The sequence below is a fragment of the Equus quagga genome, chromosome 6 (assembly GCF_021613505.1).
Source record: "Equus quagga isolate Etosha38 chromosome 6, UCLA_HA_Equagga_1.0, whole genome shotgun sequence".
Lineage (NCBI taxonomy): Eukaryota > Metazoa > Chordata > Mammalia > Perissodactyla > Equidae > Equus > Equus quagga.
The window spans coordinates 99301544-99323635 of record NC_060272.1 but is presented as its reverse complement, the minus strand read 5'-3'; the positions used below and the strand labels follow the sequence as shown (position 1 = coordinate 99323635).

The 22092-nt window shown below is 37.8% G+C and overlaps 1 protein-coding gene across 1 annotated transcript in view; it reads left to right on the top strand.

The window, feature by feature from the left end:
• TMC1 (transmembrane channel like 1) overlaps positions 1-22092 on the top strand; it is a 195400-nt gene that overhangs the window by 97992 nt on the left and 75316 nt on the right. The window contains exons 5-6 of the mRNA XM_046663890.1: positions 14623-14713; positions 18876-18957. Coding sequence (XP_046519846.1) covers positions 14623-14713; positions 18876-18957 — 173 coding nt within the window. The remainder of the gene's footprint in view (positions 1-14622; positions 14714-18875; positions 18958-22092) is intronic.

The following is a 22092-nucleotide window of genomic DNA, read 5'->3' as shown; positions in this document are numbered from 1 at the left end:
ATAATATTCTTATTTGTTCATCATATTTTCTGTCTTTCTTTGGCAGGTATTACAGCTTACTAACTTACTTACTACCGATATTGGAACACATCTTATAAATTATGCCTATGTGTCACATGCTACAAATCTGTTTATTAGCTATAATTAACACATACTGTGTGTGAGACCAGCTACATAATTTGTAGGACTTGGTGTGAAATGAAAATGCAAGAACACTTGTTAAAAAGTAATTGAGAATTTCAATTATTAAGAATTTCAAAATGGCCATGGTAGAGCACGAAATTAAGCACTGGGCCCCTTTGAGTGTGGGGCCCATGTCACAGGCCTATGAAATTGACCCTGCCTATGAGTTTCACCTGAGTATTATGAGCCAAGAGCTTTCTTATAATCTATGCTTAATAGTTCTTATGAGTTCCATCCATTCCAATAGCAGAATTAAATAGTCTCAAATAATTCAGCAAACTCACATTATAGAACTCAAGTCTATATAACTCCAAAGACAGCACGCTATAGCCAGGGAGTTCTTTGTAAATACCACTTCAAACATGTCATCTCTATGTTCAAAGCCTTCAATGTCTCCTCATCCTCAGTAATTAACAGACAAAGTTTAAAAGCTTTCGCTTAAAAAATTTGTGAGCTCCACAATCTGAATTCACAATCTGAGTTCCGGCTCTCTTTCCACATCATTAGTTATTGATGATGATGATGACCATGAGAGTTTGGAGATGGACAAAACCATCTCCATTTTTTTTGAGTGTCTATTACGTATCATATTCTGTGCTGGAGATACTGCACACATTAACTCATTTAATCTTCATAAGAACCTTGAAAATGGAAAGTTAGCCCCATTTTACAGAAGGTAAAACTGTGGAGGTAAAGTAGCCTCAAGCCAATAACTGCCAAGGTGAAGATTCAAATCTAGATTTCTGCATCTCCAAAATCTCATGCTTTTTCTATTGTGCCATACTACTTCTCATTGAACCATGTTTCTCAGTGAAATGCGTTTAATCTGAAGAATTCTGATTAGATTTTCTTACTTCACTCGGGTCTCCTCTCTGCTTTTCTGTATCCTATGCTTCTTCCAGGCCTGAGTCCTGTCCTTCGTGGATTATTGTCTCCTCCTGTGGTCCTTTTTCTGCCAACTCCTATAGACACAGGACTCAAATGGGCTCTACTGTTCTGTTGGCTCTGTAGTTATGCTGCATTGTATTGCATTTTTAAATTTGTATGTCAATCTCTTTTCTTTCAGAATAGATTTTGAGCTCCTCAGGATGTGAAAGGTGTGGTGCAGCTCTTTATTCCTCAGGGTCTAGCATAGTGCTCTGTACCTCATAAGCATGCCATTACTGATTCCTGTGTGGGTGACAGTGTTAATGGTGATTTCTTTTGTTGTTGGACACTCAACAACCCAAGACACCCAAGACAAGAGAATCATTAACATGACTGGGATCTTTTAAGGGCCTGGATAAATGTGTGAGTATAGGGAAGAAATGTGCTGGTGAAGAGCCTTGATTTGCAGTATTTGCCAATTTCCGTGGTGTAAATATCCCCACTAGGATCAATTTCAAGCTGCCAACAGTTTAAAACCAGCTCGCAAAATTCCTGAAAATTTAACAATCAGTGGCTGAGTCAGCTCTAGCACCTCACTGGGGGATCTAGAAACGCCCTTTGATTAACTAAGTTTATGTGAGAAGGACCTTCATCCGGAGTAGTTGACAGCAGAATCTAAAGAAAGAACTATTTGTTATGCTATCACATGTTTTCTTTCTTTGATCTATAATCAACACTGAAATGCTTAAATTAGAACTGCCTTTGAGGACAAGCAGTATTCTATAATTTCAGGACTCCAGATAAAGTCCAAAGTGCATGAATAAGCTCTTATCCTAGTTTTTTATCTTAACATTCTGCTAAATGTCTTTTATTTTATATTCTAGAACTTCTTCTCAAATCTGTTAATATGCACAGAGAGTTTCAATCTTCCTCCTTCTCTTCCTCCCATTCTACTCTTTTCTCTCGCATTAAAACTCATCTTAAGAGAAAAAAATTTTATTCAAGAGTGATCAGTTCTCGACTGAGATCAGAAATCTCTTCTGGCTTGTCACTCACATTAGACTTCCTCTGCCACAACTGCAACCATTTTCATTGCATTAGAAAGATTCTTTCCATATTAAACGAGAACAACGTCCCCGACAATTCTTTCTTTCTTGAGATTTACCCTGTTAATATTTACTGTATTGTTGTGAGAGCTTAGAAAATTATTGTGATTAATTTTAACAATGCTTCTCTAATAATATTTCGCAATTCTCCCTGAAAGGATACTGAAAGGGACCAAATGAGAAACTTGTTGTTTTTTCTCGGGACTTACATGTTTCAGAAACTTTTTCAATTGTTAAGGAAGTCAGCTCAGAAACATTTTGGGTAAATACTTTTGTCTACCAAGAATTCTCCTCCTTTATTTGTTTTATGATTCATTTAACCTTTCTTATCCACACTGCACCATTTTACCATTGCACCATCCTCATTACCTGGGGATGTTGTATTTTTCACCTTGGTTTGGCAGGCTTCTCAAGGGGCCCACCTGGCTACTGCTCCCACATCTTTTGGTGAGTTGTGAAGGCATTTACGGCTCATGTACCTACAGCAAAATCTCAAGCACACAGCCTCGTTAAATCAGCCTGAGACTCTGCCCAGATTGTTAGTGGAAAGATATTAGTCATTGGGAAAATGGAACTAAAAAATGCTAATATTCAAGGATGCTTTCCAAGATTCTTGGCAATCAATCTTATTTGCTACCTTCCACAAACATCTACTTACCAGAATTCAAATAACTCCAAAGTTCAAATAAATGGGGATTTTTTTACAGTACGCTATAATTGGAATTAAAAATATATATAGCATATATATAGTACTGTATATATTATATAGATATATAGTTGTTTATGCAGTATATATAATTATAATAAAAATAAACATTAAACATAAGAAAGTTCTAAAGTTTTCTTCTAGATGGATAAAGTGTGGTTACTATTATCTTCTTCTTAATTGTATCTCATTGTGCCCTATTTCCAGAGTGTCAGCAGTCTGTTATATATGGTAAGACACCCTGAATCAGTTTTCTCAGCTTCTCGGAGCGTCCTACCCTCCAACAATTTTTGATAAATAGCAATTTACCTAACTTGCGCTCTTTAAAATTTCAGCTATCAGTGACAGCTAATTTTCACAACTTATTAGGCTATCCATAAATATATTATTTTTGAAAGGTGGTTAAAAAGAGAAATTCATTCATTATCACTTAAAAATTATCCAGAAATGCTTTCAAATATATTTGGCATAACACATTAACAGTAAAAGGAAAGAAAATGTGTACTTGATAGGTATAAAATAAGATTAATTTGAGAAAGGTGGCCTTGTTGTTTCGGGGATGTGCCATCCAGGTACTAGATAAGGTACTAATTGTGTAGATAATTCTTTACTTTATCAGGTTTATAATAAGAGAATAGCCACGGGCTTTTTAAGGACGTCTTTTTAAAAAAAAATTTATTTATTATTTTTTATTGAGGTTATGATAATTTACAAGATTGTGAAATTTCAGTTGTACATTATCATTTGTGAGTCACCGTATAGGTGCGCCCCTTCACCCCTTGTGCCTACCCCCCACCCCTCTTCCTCCTGGTAACCACTAAATAGTTCTCTTTGAAGGACGTCTTTATATATATGACCAAGGAATGACAAGTGGAATACCACTTTGGAGGGCTTAAATAAACTTGTTATTATAGGATAAAAATGGTTAAGCCTTATTAAAAAGCATATACTAAAAGTAAATGTTTAGAGAACATTGTATTAGAATATCATAACAAATTAGATGAGAGGAAGAAAGGAGAATAATTTTATATATCCAATATAGTGTGTCTAAGATTCTCTTCTGCAAATAAGAAATCCTAAAAATAAAAACATTTTTAAATGATATAAATCATTTGTTCTAAATAGTTGTGTTAATTATGCTTTCGCAGTATATGTGCATCATTTTACATATATATGCATATATGTATACGTGTGTATATATATGTACTATTATACACACACATACACACTTAGATATTTATATAAAGACACACGACCCTTTGGATGAATTGTTCTATTTTATGTGCACACTATTCTAGTATTTCTTGACTAGTGCTTGACCACAGGGATTAGGAAAGTTTAGAAGGGAGGCTACGGGAGGCAACTGTGAAATATTAAGACTGCAAGTCCACTTGGCAGAAGGACTAGTCCACACAGGAGCGTAGCGTGCTGTGTGGATGCGTCACCCAAGTTGGGCAGATCTCCAGATTTGTTTGTCATGCGGCGAGCAATCAGATTTACTAGGTTGTCTTGATTCAGTGCAGAGCTCACTCAACTGCCATCATTTAAAATTTCTTGCCCAAGTCATGGGTCAAAAGGCAAAACACAGTGTTCCAACAGAAAGCTAAGGCTTTTTAGCACTCTTAGATACCACCACACATTAAAAAAAAATATTTGGTAATACTTAGAAATGTTTACGAGGGTATAAATATGAAAACACAGGTACTGTGCAGAAACATTTTACCCAAACTTTCAAAGCAGAGTGGCTCCTCTCACTCTGAGGCAGCACCCTGTGAGTCCTTCTGTTTCACAATATTCTGAATTGGTTAAGTGTGCTTGATTAGAATGCACATGAACCAAGCAAAATTAGCACAGTCTGTCTACCGCCTCCTGTAAATGGCTTTGTGAAGAGCTGGATGTTTGTATATCTAAGAATATGAGATTCATGATGGAAATATCTCCTTTGTTAGGGAAATTCCTGCCAACTGATGCCTAGAATGCCTTTCTCTGCCTACTCAAATTCTATCAGCCCTTTAATGTCCACTTTAATTTGTCTTCAACAAGCTCGCAAGCCAACACTCTCTCCTTTTTCACTTCTAGGCTGCCTAGCACTGCTATGTAACAATGTTGTGGGTCTATATCTCATTTTTCTTAACAGAGTTTAAGCTTCAGAAATGAATCTACATCTTCCTTTTATTTCTTCCAAAGCATTTAGCAAATTCCTAAGAACATAAAACACACTCAATAACCACTTAGAAAAAATGGCCAAGTAAAGGAGAAATGAGGGGCTGGCTCTGTGGCTGAGTGGTTAAAAGTTCTGTGAACTCTGCTTCAGTGGTCTGGATTTGTCAGTTTGGATCCCAGGTGTGGACATACTCCTCTCGTCAGCCGTGCTGTGGAGGCATTCCTTATAGAAGACAGAGAAAGATTGGCACAGGTGTTAGCTCAGGGCTAATCTCCCTCAAGCAAAAAAAAAAGAAAAAAAAAAGAGGAAGATTGTCGACAGTGTTAGCTCAGGGCAAATCTTCCTCACCAAAAAAAAAAAAAAAAAAAAGGAGAATGAAAGAAGGACAGAAATAAAGTAAATTTGCTTATCGACCAGACTTTCAGATGGGTCCCTTTTGCAGCTATACATAGCGATCCATATTTTCTGTGCTATTTCTACCAACTTCTGATAATAATTTTCCCACAGTAAAGAGGGGGAGAAGAAACATCTCCATTTTGAAAATCTTTAGTGATGAAAGTAGTTAAGGTAAAGTTTTCTACTTAGCTTTTCTTATTACTCTTGCGATCCTGTTCTTCAGGATTCATTTGTGGCTTTAAGAACACATTCTCCTGGGGCCGGCCCCATGGCTGAATAGTTAAGTTTGCCTGCTCTGCTTCAGTGGCCCCGGGTTCACTGGTTTGAATCCTGAACATGGACCTACACACCATTCATCAAGCCATGCTGTGGCAGCATCCCACATAGAAGAAATAGAAAGACCTACAACTAGGATATACAACTATCTACTGGGGCTTTGGGGAGGGGAAAAAAAAAAGAGAAAGATTGGCAACAGATGTTGTCTCAGGGCCAATCTTCCTTAAAAAAAAAAAAAGGAGGAGGAGGAGAGCATGCTGTCATTAAAAAAAAAAAAAGAACACATTCTCCCCAAACCTCATTTCTGCTCAAAAACCAAAGCAATAGTAGTAAACTGGGATATACCTAGATGTCTTAGGGACATGGCCTGGAAGTCTGCAGTCCACATAATACCACACCTACCTTAGGTATGAGTGTTGCTAATTGCATGCTCAACTGATCTATTAAAACAAAAGACCAAAAAAATAAAATAAAACAAAAAATCCTTGATCTAGAGCTTGATAAGACGATCCACAGAGACATTTATAAAGTTACTATTATAGACCACTCGGCACTGAGAAAGAATTCTTTACAGAAACTTAGTCGTACATTGTCTCTGCTGATAATGTTACAATCTTAGCATTTTTTGATGTCCTTCTATGGAGGAAAACCAATTTATGCTGTGACCGATATCTAAAATTCAGCATAAGCTTTTAGCTCCTGGGGAAAGCTGTATGGTCTCTCCTCTGCTATTATAATACTAAGGATTTTCTTCGATCCATAAATTGAATCTTAAATTAACCAGGTACACAGCAGAATTAGGAAAAGACTTAATCAATGAGTAGAAAGAGGATCTAGTATACTTCTTATTCTTATTATAATTATTATTACTGTTAAACCACTAAAGCCCAGCTATGTCGTTTCTTCCTTGATTCATCTAAAATTACTCTGACTGACTTTTAGGGTATAACTAAAATGTGTTTGAGTCTTTATTTGACGTTTAAACTAGCCATGAAAATTAGTATTGTTTCATAACCCCAGGGAGCAAAGAAGTCATCCTAGGTCTGAAGAATTTTTATGGGTAGTAGCGTTAAACTTAATACACATTTGCCCTACCCAAGCTTTGCTTTTGTCAGTCACCAACACGAGCAGCTGGCTTTGCCACATCTCCGTGAATCTCATCGGAGCCAGTGAAAAAACAGCCCAAGAACTCTTTGTGTGCAGATCACTCTAACATTTACTGCTGATAAAAATTTTAGAGGTCTTGGTAACCTCTCTCTCTGTCTATTTTTTTAATCTGTGAAGTGGTGCTATCTAAAAGGAAGCACACCAAAAGGAGCCAGACATATAGGCTACTAAGTTATATGAAGGCATAAGTAGCTTTTTAGCTAGCTCTGTGTTTGTTGTTTGTTTTCAGATGGTCATTTAGTCGGTTACCCTTTGGGGTGTAAGATAAAGAGTGAGGCAGGGACAGGAAAAGAAAAGTTATTCATCAAAAGCAATTTATCAAGTTTCAAAATATATCCAGGACGGCCAGTCCAAGGGGACACCAAAATTATTTTATATGGCATCTTTTTAGCCCAAACCTCCAACAACTGCTTAACCAATGTAAAGACTTAAATTTAGTAGTCCCAGCAAATGAAATGTGGTTTGGTTCCAAATCTGGCCCCCAACTTGTTGCGTATTGGAATCATTTAAGGGGCTTCAAAAATGCTAATGCCTCTGTCCCACCTCTAGAGATTGTGATTTAAGGGATCTGGGATTGGGGAGCCCTGGGCTTTGGAATTTTGAAAGGATCCCACAGGTGATTCTCAGGTGGAGGCACTTTAGGAACCACTGGCCTGACTATCATCCAGTGTCCATGAAGATGTTCATTCATTCAGTTAGCATTTGTTGAAACTCACTTCTGTGCCAGGTGCTAGACTAAATACTGGAAAACTAGAAGAAAAGACATAGACCTTGCCTTCAGGCAATGCCAGTGCAATGGTGAAAATGGACCACAGGGTAATTACTTCATAGAAGTCAGAGGTTAAATCATGCTGACCCTGGGTGGGAGGACAGTTGGAAAGAAAGGATCAGGAAAGGCATTAAGGAGGAGCTGTTGTGTTGGCTTGACTCTTGAACTGAAAATGAAGAAAAGGAAGAAAACAGGCAGAGAAGGAGGGAAAGGCCATTCTAGAAAGAGGAAACAAACTATATAAAGGCATTAGAAATCAAGTTGCCTCCAGCCTCTCATTTCGTTTTCCTGTAATCCATCTTGCATATCATCGTTGCCACATTTCTCATATAGTACTGCATACTGTACTGCACTTACCAGTCTCCTGCTCAAAAACCCTCGCAGGTTCTGACTGACATCAAAATGAATTCTACACCGCTGAGCCTGGCGTTAGAGCATGCCAACTCCTCCTCTAAAGCATTTAGACTGTTCTCTTCATCTCTTCATCACCCATTTGAAGACCCTGGGTACATTTTTATTTCTTCACTTTTGTTCACACCATTTCTCTGTGCTGAAATGTCCTTCCTGCCCCCTTGTCCTTGTAGCTGAACCCTCCCTCTGTTTAGGGTTCCTTCTAACACTCTCTCATCTGAATCTTACAGCACTTTACAACTACCTATTTAATAGTAATTAGATGATACCCTAAATATTTATCTATACCTTGGCTTCCTAATGGGATTGTAAATTCTTTACAGAAAAGTCTAAGGCCACTTTCTACTTTCTCCCCCCTCTTTATATGGCACAATGTCTTGAAATATATAAGCAAAAGTCTCAATTTTTATTACTGTAAACAAAACTGTATGGCAGTATTATAAGTTTGGAAAATAGAGGAACTAATCATGTGCATAATTGCTTAGTCTTTGGTCATTGACACACACTATTTTTATATGGTTATAAGGAGAGTGTACAAATTGTTCTTTATTCTGAAGCTTTATCTGACACATCATCAACATTTCCCCAGAAAAATAATAAAGACCTTTGAGTAACAATCAACAGTGCAATTTACCCATGAAATACTAAGCACTGCTTTGCCTATGTTATCTCAACTTTTATATGTCCTTATAGCAACCCCATGAGGTAAATCACGGTGTTATTCCGGGGAAACTGGGGACACGAGCTCAAATCCAAGCCGAGCTGCACCACGTACTCTTAGGGTAAACTTGCGCACTTATTTTACTGATCTTATCCTCAATTTTCTCATCTGTAAGGTGGGGATAATAGCTGTTCCCACCTTGCAGGATTTCGTGGAGATTAAATGAGATGATGGATATAAATAGTGCCTGGCATAGGGTAAGCGCTCGGTATATGTTAGCTGTTGCTGCCGTGACTGTTGCTGATCGTATTTTACAGGCGAGAAAGTTTGGGATCAACGATCTCTCCAAGAGTACACAGTTAGGAACAGGATTCAAATGTGTGTCTTATTTGTAAGATACACAACACAGATCTGAATAGAATGAAGTCCTATTCAAGGGAGATTCCTTTTTGCCTCTTATCACAGACTCCCCAGCTGCCACATGTCCTGAGCTCTCTGCAGCAGCACTGCATGGCTGGAGCAGGACTATGAGAATCCACAGCTGCCTTCTTCCAGGCTGCCTCACAACCAGGGCTTCTGAAGCCCGACACCTGCGCCCACTCATCAGGTCTCAATAGTGGGGCTGAATCCTCTCCTGCACATTTAGTAACGAGAACGATTCCCACTCTTCCTACATCTCATTAGAGTGATATTCTGAGGGGAAGGAGACTGACTTTCTGTGGGAATTTGTCTGGAAATATCCAGTCCTTTCTCAACTTTGTGAGTTGGAGACTCAGCATAAAACTTGAAGGCAGCCCAATAGTGCTCTGCCATTAGTACTAGTTACTATTTATAGAGCTCTTAATATTTGCCGTGGACACATTGCATACATAATTACTAAACACATTACTACATTATTTCCTATTAAGCACACTAAAACCCTGTGGAATAGCTATTATTATTTCTATTTTATAGATGAAGCTGCTGAGCATCTTAACCATTACAACTACTGCCACCAGCATCCTCTTTATAAAAACATGTTTTGGATAGTCACTTCCAGTATTAGGATCATTTTAAATAATTCTACCAGGCTAATTATAAAGTTATATTAGCTTGGGGGCCTATATTCCTTATTTTCAATCTCTGCACATTAGAATATCTTTTTACCTCTGCAACTTTCTTTCAATTACTCAATGATATTTTAGGAAAAGTCAGAGTTCTGACTTTTAGTTGGTTTAAATGGTCAAATGTTTTTAAATGACAGTGTTTTTTAGGAAAAGACTTCTTACTCTTCTCACCCCTTTACTGGGACGTTGTCATGAGTACAAGTTTTGATTACAGCTGCCTTAAAGACTGGTTTTGAAATGTCTTTCATTTACTTAAGCAATAAATTGGTTGCTCAATCATATTATCAAACTGAAAACAAGAGGAAAGAAAAGTCAACCTAACCCAAATAGGGAACAAGTTTCCTGGAATGCTAATGTGTCAAAGGCAGCATAGCGTGTCCTAACTCCCCTGTGTCATCGGGGTTGTATCATGTGTTCTGGGTAAATTATCTATTTTGTAAGTTAGGCCAAAGTGTGCTCCTTCAACTAACTGTGAAAGCATTCTTGATAGCCCATGAAACCTTATTATTCTAATTACCAACACAAGGGGTTGATAAATGAATGATGAGGCCAGGTATTACTGTCATTAAATAGACCTCACTCAATTATTTATCCCTGGGTCTGGGGTTACAGCACAGAGAGCTGTGCACAGTGTACCAGGGCTTGCTTGAGCTCTGAGACCTGCAGACCGGATTACAGTCTTGGCAGGAGGCTTTTGTTGAATGCAATTCAAGGGGATGACACACATTTTTCAGTCAGACATTTGGATGGTTTGAGGCCAATAGATATTTAAAGTTTATCCACAAAAGCCTATTTCATTTTAGCTATGTAGGAAAATCCCTTTAAATTATCCAGATAAATACAAACGGGTAGCAAAATGGATTAACCATAGGAAAAAATATGAAGACATTTTGTTGCTTTTTAGTTTTCAAAGACTCTGCTCTTTATTTTCATGCATTCTGATATCTGTCCTGGGCACCTTAGTGTCATAAGTATCAGTTAGTATTTATCTCCATGTCAGATACTTTCTTTTCGTATCTTGTCTCCAGTAGCACGGTGAAAGACATTGACTTCTGATTAAGAAATCTATTACCAGGGAGGATAGGATTGGATGATACTACTTTTCTTCCATCCTGAAATCATGCTAGCTCATTGAGAAGGTCAACCCTGAAAACAGTGTTAAGGCCTGACCTCCTCCAGCCTATTGCCCCTTCTTCCAGGCCTGCAAGCTGCAGGGGTACATCTTTACACCCCAAGATCATCAGATTAGGGGCATCAAGGATCTGTTCTTGCTAAAGAATTATTCTCTGCTCCCCTGTGACTTTGTTTTAAAGTTATCCCCAGATTTCTGATGAGTTGAGTTTAGCAGTTATTTTGGCCAGGGTGAGCAGTGGGCTGCAGAATGAGCCAGAATAGCTGTTCAGGGTACCCTTTAATATGAAACTTGGGGAGATTACTTGGAGAACAGAAGACGGGGTAGGGAATTAGGGATGAGAAGAAATTCATACCTGAGATTATGTGGAGTAGAGTGAAGTCCAGACTTTTGTCTGAAAAACCAAAGTCTGGGTACATATGTTGACGGTGGGGTGGGGCAGTAATTGAGAGAGAAATATGAAATTATGCCCAGCATCAGGGAAAACTTGGCAACTGAAGAGACAATAAAAACTTGTTTAGATTGTTCAAAGGAAAATTATATTTGTAATAACTGACAAAAACCATATGAATGCCACGTAAATAGGTTTCTATATTGTTAAATGAATTTATAATTAATTTTGTGGTGATTTTAATTTGATTATAACTCTGACTTCCCTCCCTCTCTCCTAAATCTTGCTAGTTTAATGTTCCTGTAACATAATCATCAACTCACAAAATTAAAAACGTTGTTAGAAATATGGAGTAGAACAGCTATTTCTTTACACTTTTGACTTAGAGCAGACATGTTTTCTAATTGGCCATTCATCCAGAAAGTGATATAACTCTAATAGGCCAAACTGATTGTCTTTTAAATTATCCTCTAAATATCTAGAGTAGAGGATATGCCCATAAAGTAGATATTTTATTACATTAGAAAAACAAATTTTAGTTTTACTACTAAGAATTTTTGCTTCTTCGTTTTTATGTTTATTATAACAGAGAATGAAGTGATAATTTCTATGTGCACTTGGTTTTATGAATTTCAAGTTTCTTGATGCCAAATAATTGAATTAGAGTCAATTCTGCTATAACACAATGTATCAGTTCCTAAAAAAATCACTACGCTATGTAAAACTGAGAAATGAAAACCTGAGGGTTCATATAAAAATAGGGATAGGATACAATACTCAGAAATGTCATCAGTGGTACATTAAGAAAATACAGACATTTAATCAAGTGGCAGCAACATTTTACATGTGTTAAATGGTTAAGAAATACATAAATACTACACTAAATATTGCAATTTACCTTGAAAAGGACCTGAAGTTTGCTTGTGGAAATGCCCTTCGAAAGTTTGGCAATTTGTGTTATATTGTGAAGAGTGGAACACGAGCAGTGAATGGATGTGGTTTTTCTAACATGCATGGTGTGGTGAGGTAGCTGGTGGATGAGGTTGTGTATTTTGTGTATTCCTACTCTTCTAGGTTTAGCCGGATGCAGTTTTCTGCATTCATCAAGCATTTCTTGTACATAAGATCACACATAAGCAAACACAAAATTTGTGTTATGCTTAAATTGTTCCATAATCTATCAATCAGGTTAGAACAAATTTTCAGTTTCTAAACATGTGTTACAGGAGAATCGACTGTATAATAATTCCTTCAACACTTTCACATTTATGATCTCGCTTTATTCTCACCACCACCCAAGCAGACAGGGAAGCAATTGTCCTCCCATTTGTTTGTTTGTGGGGAAATCCTGACCTGTTAAAGGCCACATAGTAACTGAAAGAAACTGTGCCAGAACTTGCTCAGGTGTGTGTGAGTCCTGGGCAAGTGTGTTTTCCTCTGAGAAGCAGGACACTCCTGAACATGTGTACAGAGAGCATTAAAAATGTGGGCAAAGTCTCAGAGGCTGGGTTAGAACTCGAGTTACCTCATTTTCAGTTTGATCAGTTCAACAATTTATAAATGTCTGCTAGGTACCACACTCATCCTTGTCTTACCATCTCCATAACACATCGTTAATGCTTAAATGTGATCTGTTTTCTTAATTGCATGGATCTAAAACCCAGCCATGCGAACTCAGTTTATACTTTTTGATATGTCCTTATTGAACAGTTTTAAATGTGTAGAATGTTTTAGAAACCATTTTTTAATTAATCTTCACAGCCCAGAGGTCATACCGGCTGTCAGGGCATTTGACAAGGCTAGTCTAGTCACCGTTCTTCATTTCCAGGAGTCGCCCTGTTAAGCTTCTCAGAAGACCGATGAAGAAGGGTGCAATCCCAAAGTCTAGGAGTGACTTTGATTTTGAGCATTAATTGATGGAGAAAATACATTGTTAATTACTCCCCTGTCTATATGTGTGCCGAGTTAGACCAATCAGCTCTATTTCCAGAAGGTTTAGGTTTTTTAAGCACCTCCTATGGTCAAAGTAGTGGTCAATGCTGTGGGAGATACAAAAGGACAAGATATTGTCCCTGCCATCAAGGAGCTGATTTGGGCATCTATTTGATGACTGAAGAGAATCTTCTCCAACGTGCTTGTATTTTTATGGCAGAATCTAGGTGGGTGAGCATGCACAGGTGAATAATGAGCCACCATCTCTAGCAATCAGCTTAGTCAACAAGTGTGTGTTGTGTTCTGATCACTGAGTATTGTAAAATCATGAGTTTAGGAACACCTTACAAAAAATTTCTTCACCAGCTTTCCATTATTTAAAGATTTACTTTGCGTATTAATAAGTTTCTTTATAGTTAAGTGTTGATAGGTCTTGTCTGTAAACTCCACATCCCAGGGGCCATCCAGGTGATGACAGCGCTGCACCTGCAGAACCGCAGCCCAGGTTTGAGTTCTCTCTTGGGTTCTCTTGGGTTCTGCCCTTTATGGCCCCGAAAGATCAAGAGAAGCCTGGCCCACCTCTATTTTCTAAATTCTTTTCAGACATCAAACAAACAGTAATAGCAAAAATGACCAAACAAGGTTACAAAATTGTAGTATATTTAACGCGTTCACATTATCCATTTTGATGAATTAATGCTTTTTCACACACAAAGACACTAATGTGACTACGGTAAATATATAAATGTTTGGGAATAAAGTTAAAGTTTAAATTTGAAGCCCTTTCTGAATGCAAGGCCCAAAAATATTCCTTCCCTTTTCTCTCTTTCCTCAATCCTATTTGCTTTACACAGTACGATTTTTCTGTTTTAAGTTATAATTGCTTTTATGAGACTATATAACAGGTCACTAAGTGTGTTCTATGTCAGTTTATCCTAAACTCTCTGCCCTATTTAAAAAAAGTAATCTTTAAAAAGGAAGGAAAGAAAATATTTTAAAATAAACATTCTGATTGCCAGAATCTGAAGTAAACTTCAGATTTAGTTTTACATGTGGTAGAAATGAGAAGAACTAGGGTTCTCTATTTGACACTTAGCATAAATTCCTTGCTTTACAGTGACACCAGCTGATGACTAAATGAGACTAAAATATATGTCTTGTGCTTCCTGGCCAGAATTTAAAAACTTAAACATCCTTCACAAATCCATAGGCTATGAGATTCAGCTTAGATTCACTTGTTAAGGGTCTAGAAGAAATACAACAGCAGATCTAATAAAATTAAATGTTCACTACCTCTATGTTCTGTTACTCTCAACCCATCCCCACCTACCCCTTATTTTGTTTTATTTTCTCAGGGAAGCAAAAAAATTTGTGAGTGAAAATGAAGGGGCTCTTGGGAAAGGCAAAGGAAAACGGTGGTTTGCATTTAAGATGATGATGGCCAAGGTAAGTGTTTCATAATTCAGTTTGGTTGATGCAGTATATTCTCAATGGAAGCCATATTGCCCCCGGGGGGAGAAAATTGGCTCCATTATGAGAGAGTGAAAAAAATCTTATACTTTACATGTATAAAGCACAGATGCACATACAGGACATACACAGTATATCTGTGGTATTAAAATTTGGGGCACGGTGCAATTCAGAAAAAAATGCTCCTTAGAGGAGTTAAAATGAAAAATAAGTTGAGAAACATTGATTTATGGCAAAAGACTGACATGTGATTTTTTTTTCAGTTCCAAATGTAAGATTGTGTCCCCTTCATTTTCATTTCCTGGTGGTTAATGGATTGCGGGTGAAGGTTTCTTTCTCAACATGTCTACAGGTTACAGGGCCATATTAACTCTTCTCTACCAGCAATATCAACTGGATAGAAAAATAAATTGGGTAGAAAAAAACAGATGATATACCAATAGAAACACAAGTTTTTGGAAAAGGTAGAAAAGAACTAACATTTATTTAGTATTTACTGTATGTCAAGCACTGAATTGAATCCTTTTATAAAGTTATCATGTTTAATTTGCACAGCAAAGTATGTATGCAGTTGCTATTTCCCCTCTTTACAAATGTCATGCTACCTGTAAGCTAAATGTGTTCCCATGAAGATGAAGGCTTGTGAATAAAGTTTATATAGCTTAAATATGAAATATATTTAGATAGACATATCTGTGAGATATATATATATATATATATATGATTAGTTTTGCCTCTTTTTACAATTTAAATAAATGGCTGGTTTCTTGGTGATAAACTCCTTTAATTTTTGCTTGTCCGGGAAATTCTTTCTCTCTCCTTCCATTCTGAATGATAACTTGGAAGGGTAGAGTATTCTTGGCTGTAGGTTTTTTCTTTTCAGCAGTTTAAATATAATGTTCCTCTCCCTTCTAGCCTGTAAGGTTTCTGCTGAGAAGTTTGCTGATAGCCTTATGGGCTTTCTGTTGTATGTCACTTCTTGCCTTTCTCTTGTTGGTTTTAGGATTCTCTATCTTCAACTTTTGACATTTTAATTATAATGTGTCTTGGTGTGGACCTCTTGGGGTTTATCTTGTTTGGTGCTCTCTGTGCTTCCTGTACCTCAATGTCTGTTTCCTTCCTTAGGTTAGGAAAGTTTTCAGCTATTATTTCTTCAAATATATTATCTGCCCCTTTGTCTCTCTTTTCTCCTTCCGGGATACCTATAGTACAGATGTTAGTGTGCTTGACATTGTCCCAGATGTCCCTTTGACTGTCCTCATTCTTTTTAATTGGTTTTGCTTTTCTCTGATCAGCTTGGGTGATTTCCTCTAGTCTTTTGTCCAGTTCTCTGAAGCATTCCTCTGTATCATCTACTCTGCTATCGAGTCCCTCCAGTGAATTTTTCATTTCCAGTATTGTATTCTTCATTTTTGATTGGCTATTTTTTATATTTTCAAATTCTTTGTTGAAGTTCTCACTGAGTTCATCAATTCTTCTCCAAAGATCAGTGAGCATCCTTATGACTTTCTGTTTGAACTCTTTGCCAGGTAGATTGTTTATTTCTGTTTCACTTAGTTCTTTTTGTGGGGTTTTGTCTTTTTACCTTACTTGGAATGTATTCCTTTGTCTTTTCATTTTGCCCCATTTTCTCTGCTTCTGTCTATGTATTAGATAGGTCAGCTATGTCTCCTGATCTTGGAGAGGTGGCCTTATGTAAGAGATGCCTTATGAGGCTCAACAGTGTGCTTCCCTTTAGTCACAAGTTCCAAATGTCCCAGGAGTGTTCCCTGTGTGGGCTATGTGTGTCCTTCTTTGTGGCAGGGTTGCTCTTGCTGAAGCTGCCCAGGGAGGCTAGGCTGTCACCCTGGCTGGCTGGTTGTAATGCTCAGCTGTGTGTGGCTGCTATGGACCCTTCAGTCACTTTCTTGGGCATGGGGAGCCCTAGCATGGTTGGCTATATGGTCTAATAGCATGTTCCTCTTGCAGTTTTTCTGGTAAGTGAGTAGGCCCCCAGTGTGGCTGGCTGCTAGGCTCAGGGGCTTACAATTGCTGTAGGCCTCCAGCCTGCAAGATTGCTGTCAGCTCTTTCAGGATTGCAGCTGAGTGGGGCTGGCCCCAGGCATGAGAGCACCCAATTGTTTCAGGCTTTGGAAGATGGGGCTGATCCCCTATGTGGCTGTTTGAGAAGCGCAAGTCTGTAGCTGACAAGTCCCACCACGTACAGGGCTACATACCCCATCAACACAGTCCTACCCCATGCTTGCACCCCAACCCACTAAAGTGGACCCAGTCACCCCACTGCAGAGGCCCCACATACTCTACCAATATCTCACAACTCTACCCTCTCCATGAACATGCCCTGCCATACAAAGGTGGACCTACCATCCTGGCTGCAGAGGTTCCAGGCACCCTGCCTATACAGGCCCACAAGTTGCCCAAGGGCTTGCTGTTGGGTGGGGCCAGTCCCTACGTCAGGCTGCCTGCTTTGGTGAGCTGGATTAAATCAATGCTCTAGTGAGTGTGACAGACCACTGGGCTAATAGGCCAGGGGAAGAACTCCAATGGCATCTGCCAGTGTCTGTGTCAGCATGCTGGTATGGTCACAATAATGGCTGCCACCAATGTCTCAGTCCATGGAGAGGTCTTAACTCTCACTGAGATGTACCCAGAGCCTATCAGGTGAGTCTCTTTTCACCAAAGGACTGTGCACCTTTTATTCTGGTGATTTTAGGTTGCTTTCCAAAATGGGTAAATTTATGCATAGTCCCTTTAAGAGTGGCCTTTTTTTCCCTTATGTCCAATAGCTTTTCTCAGGATATTCCCCATTGTAGTTAATGGCCAGCAAAAGCCAGATATTATGACATTTATCTCAGTTGTGCAGAGTCCAAAGGCTGCCTATAGTGGTAATGCTCTCCTCTCTGATTCCCCTACTCTTCCAGGGAAGGCTGCGTACCTTAGGATTGCTCCCTGCTGGCCATGAAGTGCCATGGCTCATGAAGGTGGCATTTTTCCTCTCCAGAAAGGAATTTCTGCCTCTTCCACCTCAGTCAGGACTGTCTCTTGTTGCAGGGGTTCTTTTCATCTAGTTTTCAGTTCTCTCTCAGGGTTAATTCTTCCAAGAGTAGTTGGAAATTGGTTGTGTCCATGAGAGGAGGTGAGTTCAGAGTCCACCTACGCTGCCTATCTTGACTAAACCCTCCCAATTTAAATAAATGTAATTGTATAGTGTTTATGCTTTTCTTTCTGACTTCTTGATGCAATGTTACGTTCATGAGATACACCCATGTTGTGGGAGGTATAGTCCATTTTTATTGGTGTGTTGTGTTCCACTGTATGAAGATATCACAATTTATTTATCCATTCTGTTGTGGATGGACATTTAGATCATTTCTAGTTTGGGTAATCTTTTGAACTTCAGACTTGTCTCATACTATTATTTAGGCTCCATGTGTCTATCCAGTACACACATTACCCCAGGAAAATGTGCACATATGCAAAGTTATCTGCCTCATTCCCTTTCTTCCTAGTTGTCCTCTTAACTATGAATGGCCCAACACCATGGGGTAATATGGAAGGAAGATCTTTTTAAAAACTAATTTATGATACTTTTTCTTCTTCCCTTTCCTATGACACTGGGCCTTTCATTTAGCTGACTGTTCTCCCTTTACTAGAATAAAAAGTGTCCCATGTCATTGCACTTACCATCCTGTATTGAAATTACCTGTTTATGTACAGTCCTCTCTAGTAGACCCAGAAGCCCTTCAAGGCAAGAACTATGTCTTATTCATATTTCATTAATTCCTTCATGAAATGAATATTTAATTAAACACATACCATTTGCTGATCACCTTATTAAGTGCTAACCCCGTGTCTGCTCTTTTGTCATCCAGCAGAATAAACAGATCTTTCTTGGTGGTCATTATTATTACTATGAAGCAAAGAGTCAATAAACATTTTTTAATTAAATTGGCCTATGGGTGGATGGGGAACAAGGAGGCAAGTGAAACCTACGTTTTCTTTTTTTCCAAAAAGCAGTATGTAGTGCCAGAGAGATCTTTCCAAGCTCATTGTCTTGAGATATTTGGGATGGGGGTGAGGGAGAAACATCTTGACAAACAAGGTTGGGTTTTACTGTTGTGCTTGGCTTCCTTTTCAGAAATGGGCAAAGTTTCTCCGTGATTTTGAGAACTTCAAAGCTGCTTGTGTCCCATGGGAAAATAAAATCAAGGCCATTGAAAGTAAGTGCTCATCAACTCTCATTAGGTGGAGAACATTGTCTTAGACAAACGTCTCGCAGCCTTATCAGATGTCTTTCTCAGTTTCTGTACTATTGGAAAGATTAAAAATGAGAAAACAAAGCAACCAAAACATTTCTTATATCCTCTTTGCTCACTGTGAAGATTTGCTAACACTTATCAATCACAGCACTGGAGACCCCAAATCTCCCTTCCTACATTAGACCAAAATATTCTCATTCTGACCTGTTTTCTCTGCTACACAGAGAAGTCAGTATTGTGCACAGTGACACTGAGTCATATCATTGGGAATGCAGAGATTTTATTTTGGCAATGAACATGACATTGAAAATATATACTCTCATGCTTGACACACAATAATCAAAATGAACGATGTCTAAAACTGGTGAAGAAATCTTAAAGTCTCATTTCCAAACCTCTGAAGTAGAATAAGCAATAATCGTCCAGGAACTTGCTATGAATATCATATTGTGCCTTCATTTTTTACAATATTCATAGTGTGCGGAGAAGGCAGGAGAATACACCCAATCAAAACCCTGTTGAGTACAGTGTTCCAGAATAAGGATAAGGCAAATAAAATTTTTAAAATATTGTAAATATAAAAGTAAATCATTTTAAAAAATAATAAAGAATGTAAAGAAAAACGGATAACATTTAAAACAGTTTCGAGCACAATCTTGCCATATTCTGGTTTCAAAGAGTTTTGACTGGGATCTGATTTTCCTCCATGCCTCTCCAGATTGCCAGGCAGGTTTTCCCTCTGGTTAAATGTGGTGTCGGGTAATTAAAATGGAGGCTCAATAGGGAGCTAGCACAGTTGATGGATATTTCACTGACATGATCGGGCAGGTTTTAGGAGTGACTATTCCTCAGTCCTCTATCTCTCATTATCAAATGACAATGAATTAAAATACATCAGCTCATTAATTGTACTTCTTCCCACATATTCCTGTACCATCCTTTCTTGCTTTATTTTCCTCCTTAACTCTTATCACTATTCAAAATATTGTAGTTTTAATTTAATTTAATTAAAAAATATTTTATTTTTTCCCCATTTTATTGAGAAATTGACAGACATCACTGTATAAGGCATACAGCATGATGGTTTAATTTAAAAATATTTTGAAATAATTACCACAATAAGTTCAGCTAACATCTGTCTTCTTATATCGATACAATAAAAAGAAAAGAAAGAAAAAACAAATTTTTTCCTTACGATGAGAACTCTTAGGATTTACTCTCTTAACAACTTTCCTGTATATCATACAGCGGCGTTAGCTATACATGGTCATCACGTTCTATGTTACATCCCTAATACTTATTTGTCTGATAACTGGAAGTTTGTACCTTTTGATCACCTTCCTACTGTTCCCCTTCTCCCCACTCCTGGCCTCTGGTAACCACAAATCTGATCTTTTCTTCTATGAGTTTGGTTTTTATTCTTTTTTATAGATTCCACATATAAGTGTAGTCATGCGATATTTGTCTTTCTTTGTCTGATTTATTTCACTTAGCATAATGGCTTCAAGGTCCATCCACCCAAGGTCACAAATGGTAGGATTGTGCTTTCATTTCTTTTTATTTTGTGTTAATTTCTTCCAATAGACATGGAAGCAGAGATTTTATTTTGTTCATTCCTGGATCCCCAGACCTAGAACATGCTTAGTCTTATTAAATGTCTTGAATAAAATTAAATAGTAGATATCTTCCAGAAGTCTACCATTCTAGGAAATGGAAAAAGGAATTTAGACTCATCGAAAAAGAATAGACAACATGAAATTCTTAGGTTTCAACTGTACAGCTGAAATATGGTACCTTGAGAGGCACTGAGGAACAGAAGGCCATTTGGAGCTTTAAGATCCTCTTGCACTTTGTGTAGCAAGAACTCTTGATTTGGTTCTTGCTTTGCCTCAGGTTAGCTGTTGACCCTGAACTATCATTTAATTCCTCTGGACCTCAGTCTTTTCATTTATAAATGATGGGGTTGAATCTTGATCCATTATGAGAATGTATCCCAAGAAATTTATAATTAATGATAGTTAAAATATATACATTTGCAAATTGTTTATTTTTAACGTGTACTATGGCAGGTTCCAGCCTATCTCAATAATAACGTCATGCTCACTTACATTACAATAGCATGTCTTGAATGGGATAGAGACAGATGGAATGATTTTTATTGCCAGAAATTGCACACAGGAATAAGTTACATACATGACCACCAGCGATCACGTGCGTCACAGTGGGAAAGACAGATGGAGAGCTATGCAAGAATACTTTCAGTTTTCTTCCCTACTCTCCTCATTCCTCAGAAACTTTGGAACAGTGAAGCTGGACAATTCAAGCAAATGTAGATTATTTTCACTTCCATATGTAATTTACTAATTGGTTAGGTTGTCCTGGTTTCTTCACCTTTAATGGTGCTTTGCCTCACTATGAAGAATTGACCCTTGTTTTCTATCCTATCAGCAATCACCATAACCACCATTTATTGAGTGCCACCATGAGTCAGACACTCTACAAACATTATTTCATTTAATCTTTGATGTGCCTACAATGTACACATGAGACTTCCTATTTTAGAGTTGTGGTTACATAACTGTCCCAGAATTAGTTCGTGTAGGAACTGAGATTTAAGGTGAAGTCTTTTGAGGCCAAAGCTTGTACTTTTCTCAATGTGGCATACTGATTTTTACTTTGAGGAAGATTTTATAAACTTTTTTGTTTGCACCAAGTCCTAGAGAGGATTCTACCAGGCCAAGAGCACGATGAGTAGTTGTAGATTTCCTTGATAGTTATCCTGTTTGTGGAACTATTTTCCATTTTCTCATGTATTTATTTTTGAATGAGTTATTTGTTTAATTGTATATTTCATATTCTATACGATGCTTAATGTACTGAGATTTTTGTGGTAATCGTAAGCACGCCATATGCTTTTATATGACTGTATTAGTTGAAAAGTAAGAAACCTATCTAAAGTGTATTAGCAGAGTCGTTGGTTGGACTAACCATCTCATAGAAAGTACTCCACCAAAGATAGAGAAAGCATGATGGTCTTTGAAGCTAACTGAATGGAAAGTAGGAAGAAATGGGACATGAAATTGATTTTCTAAAGAT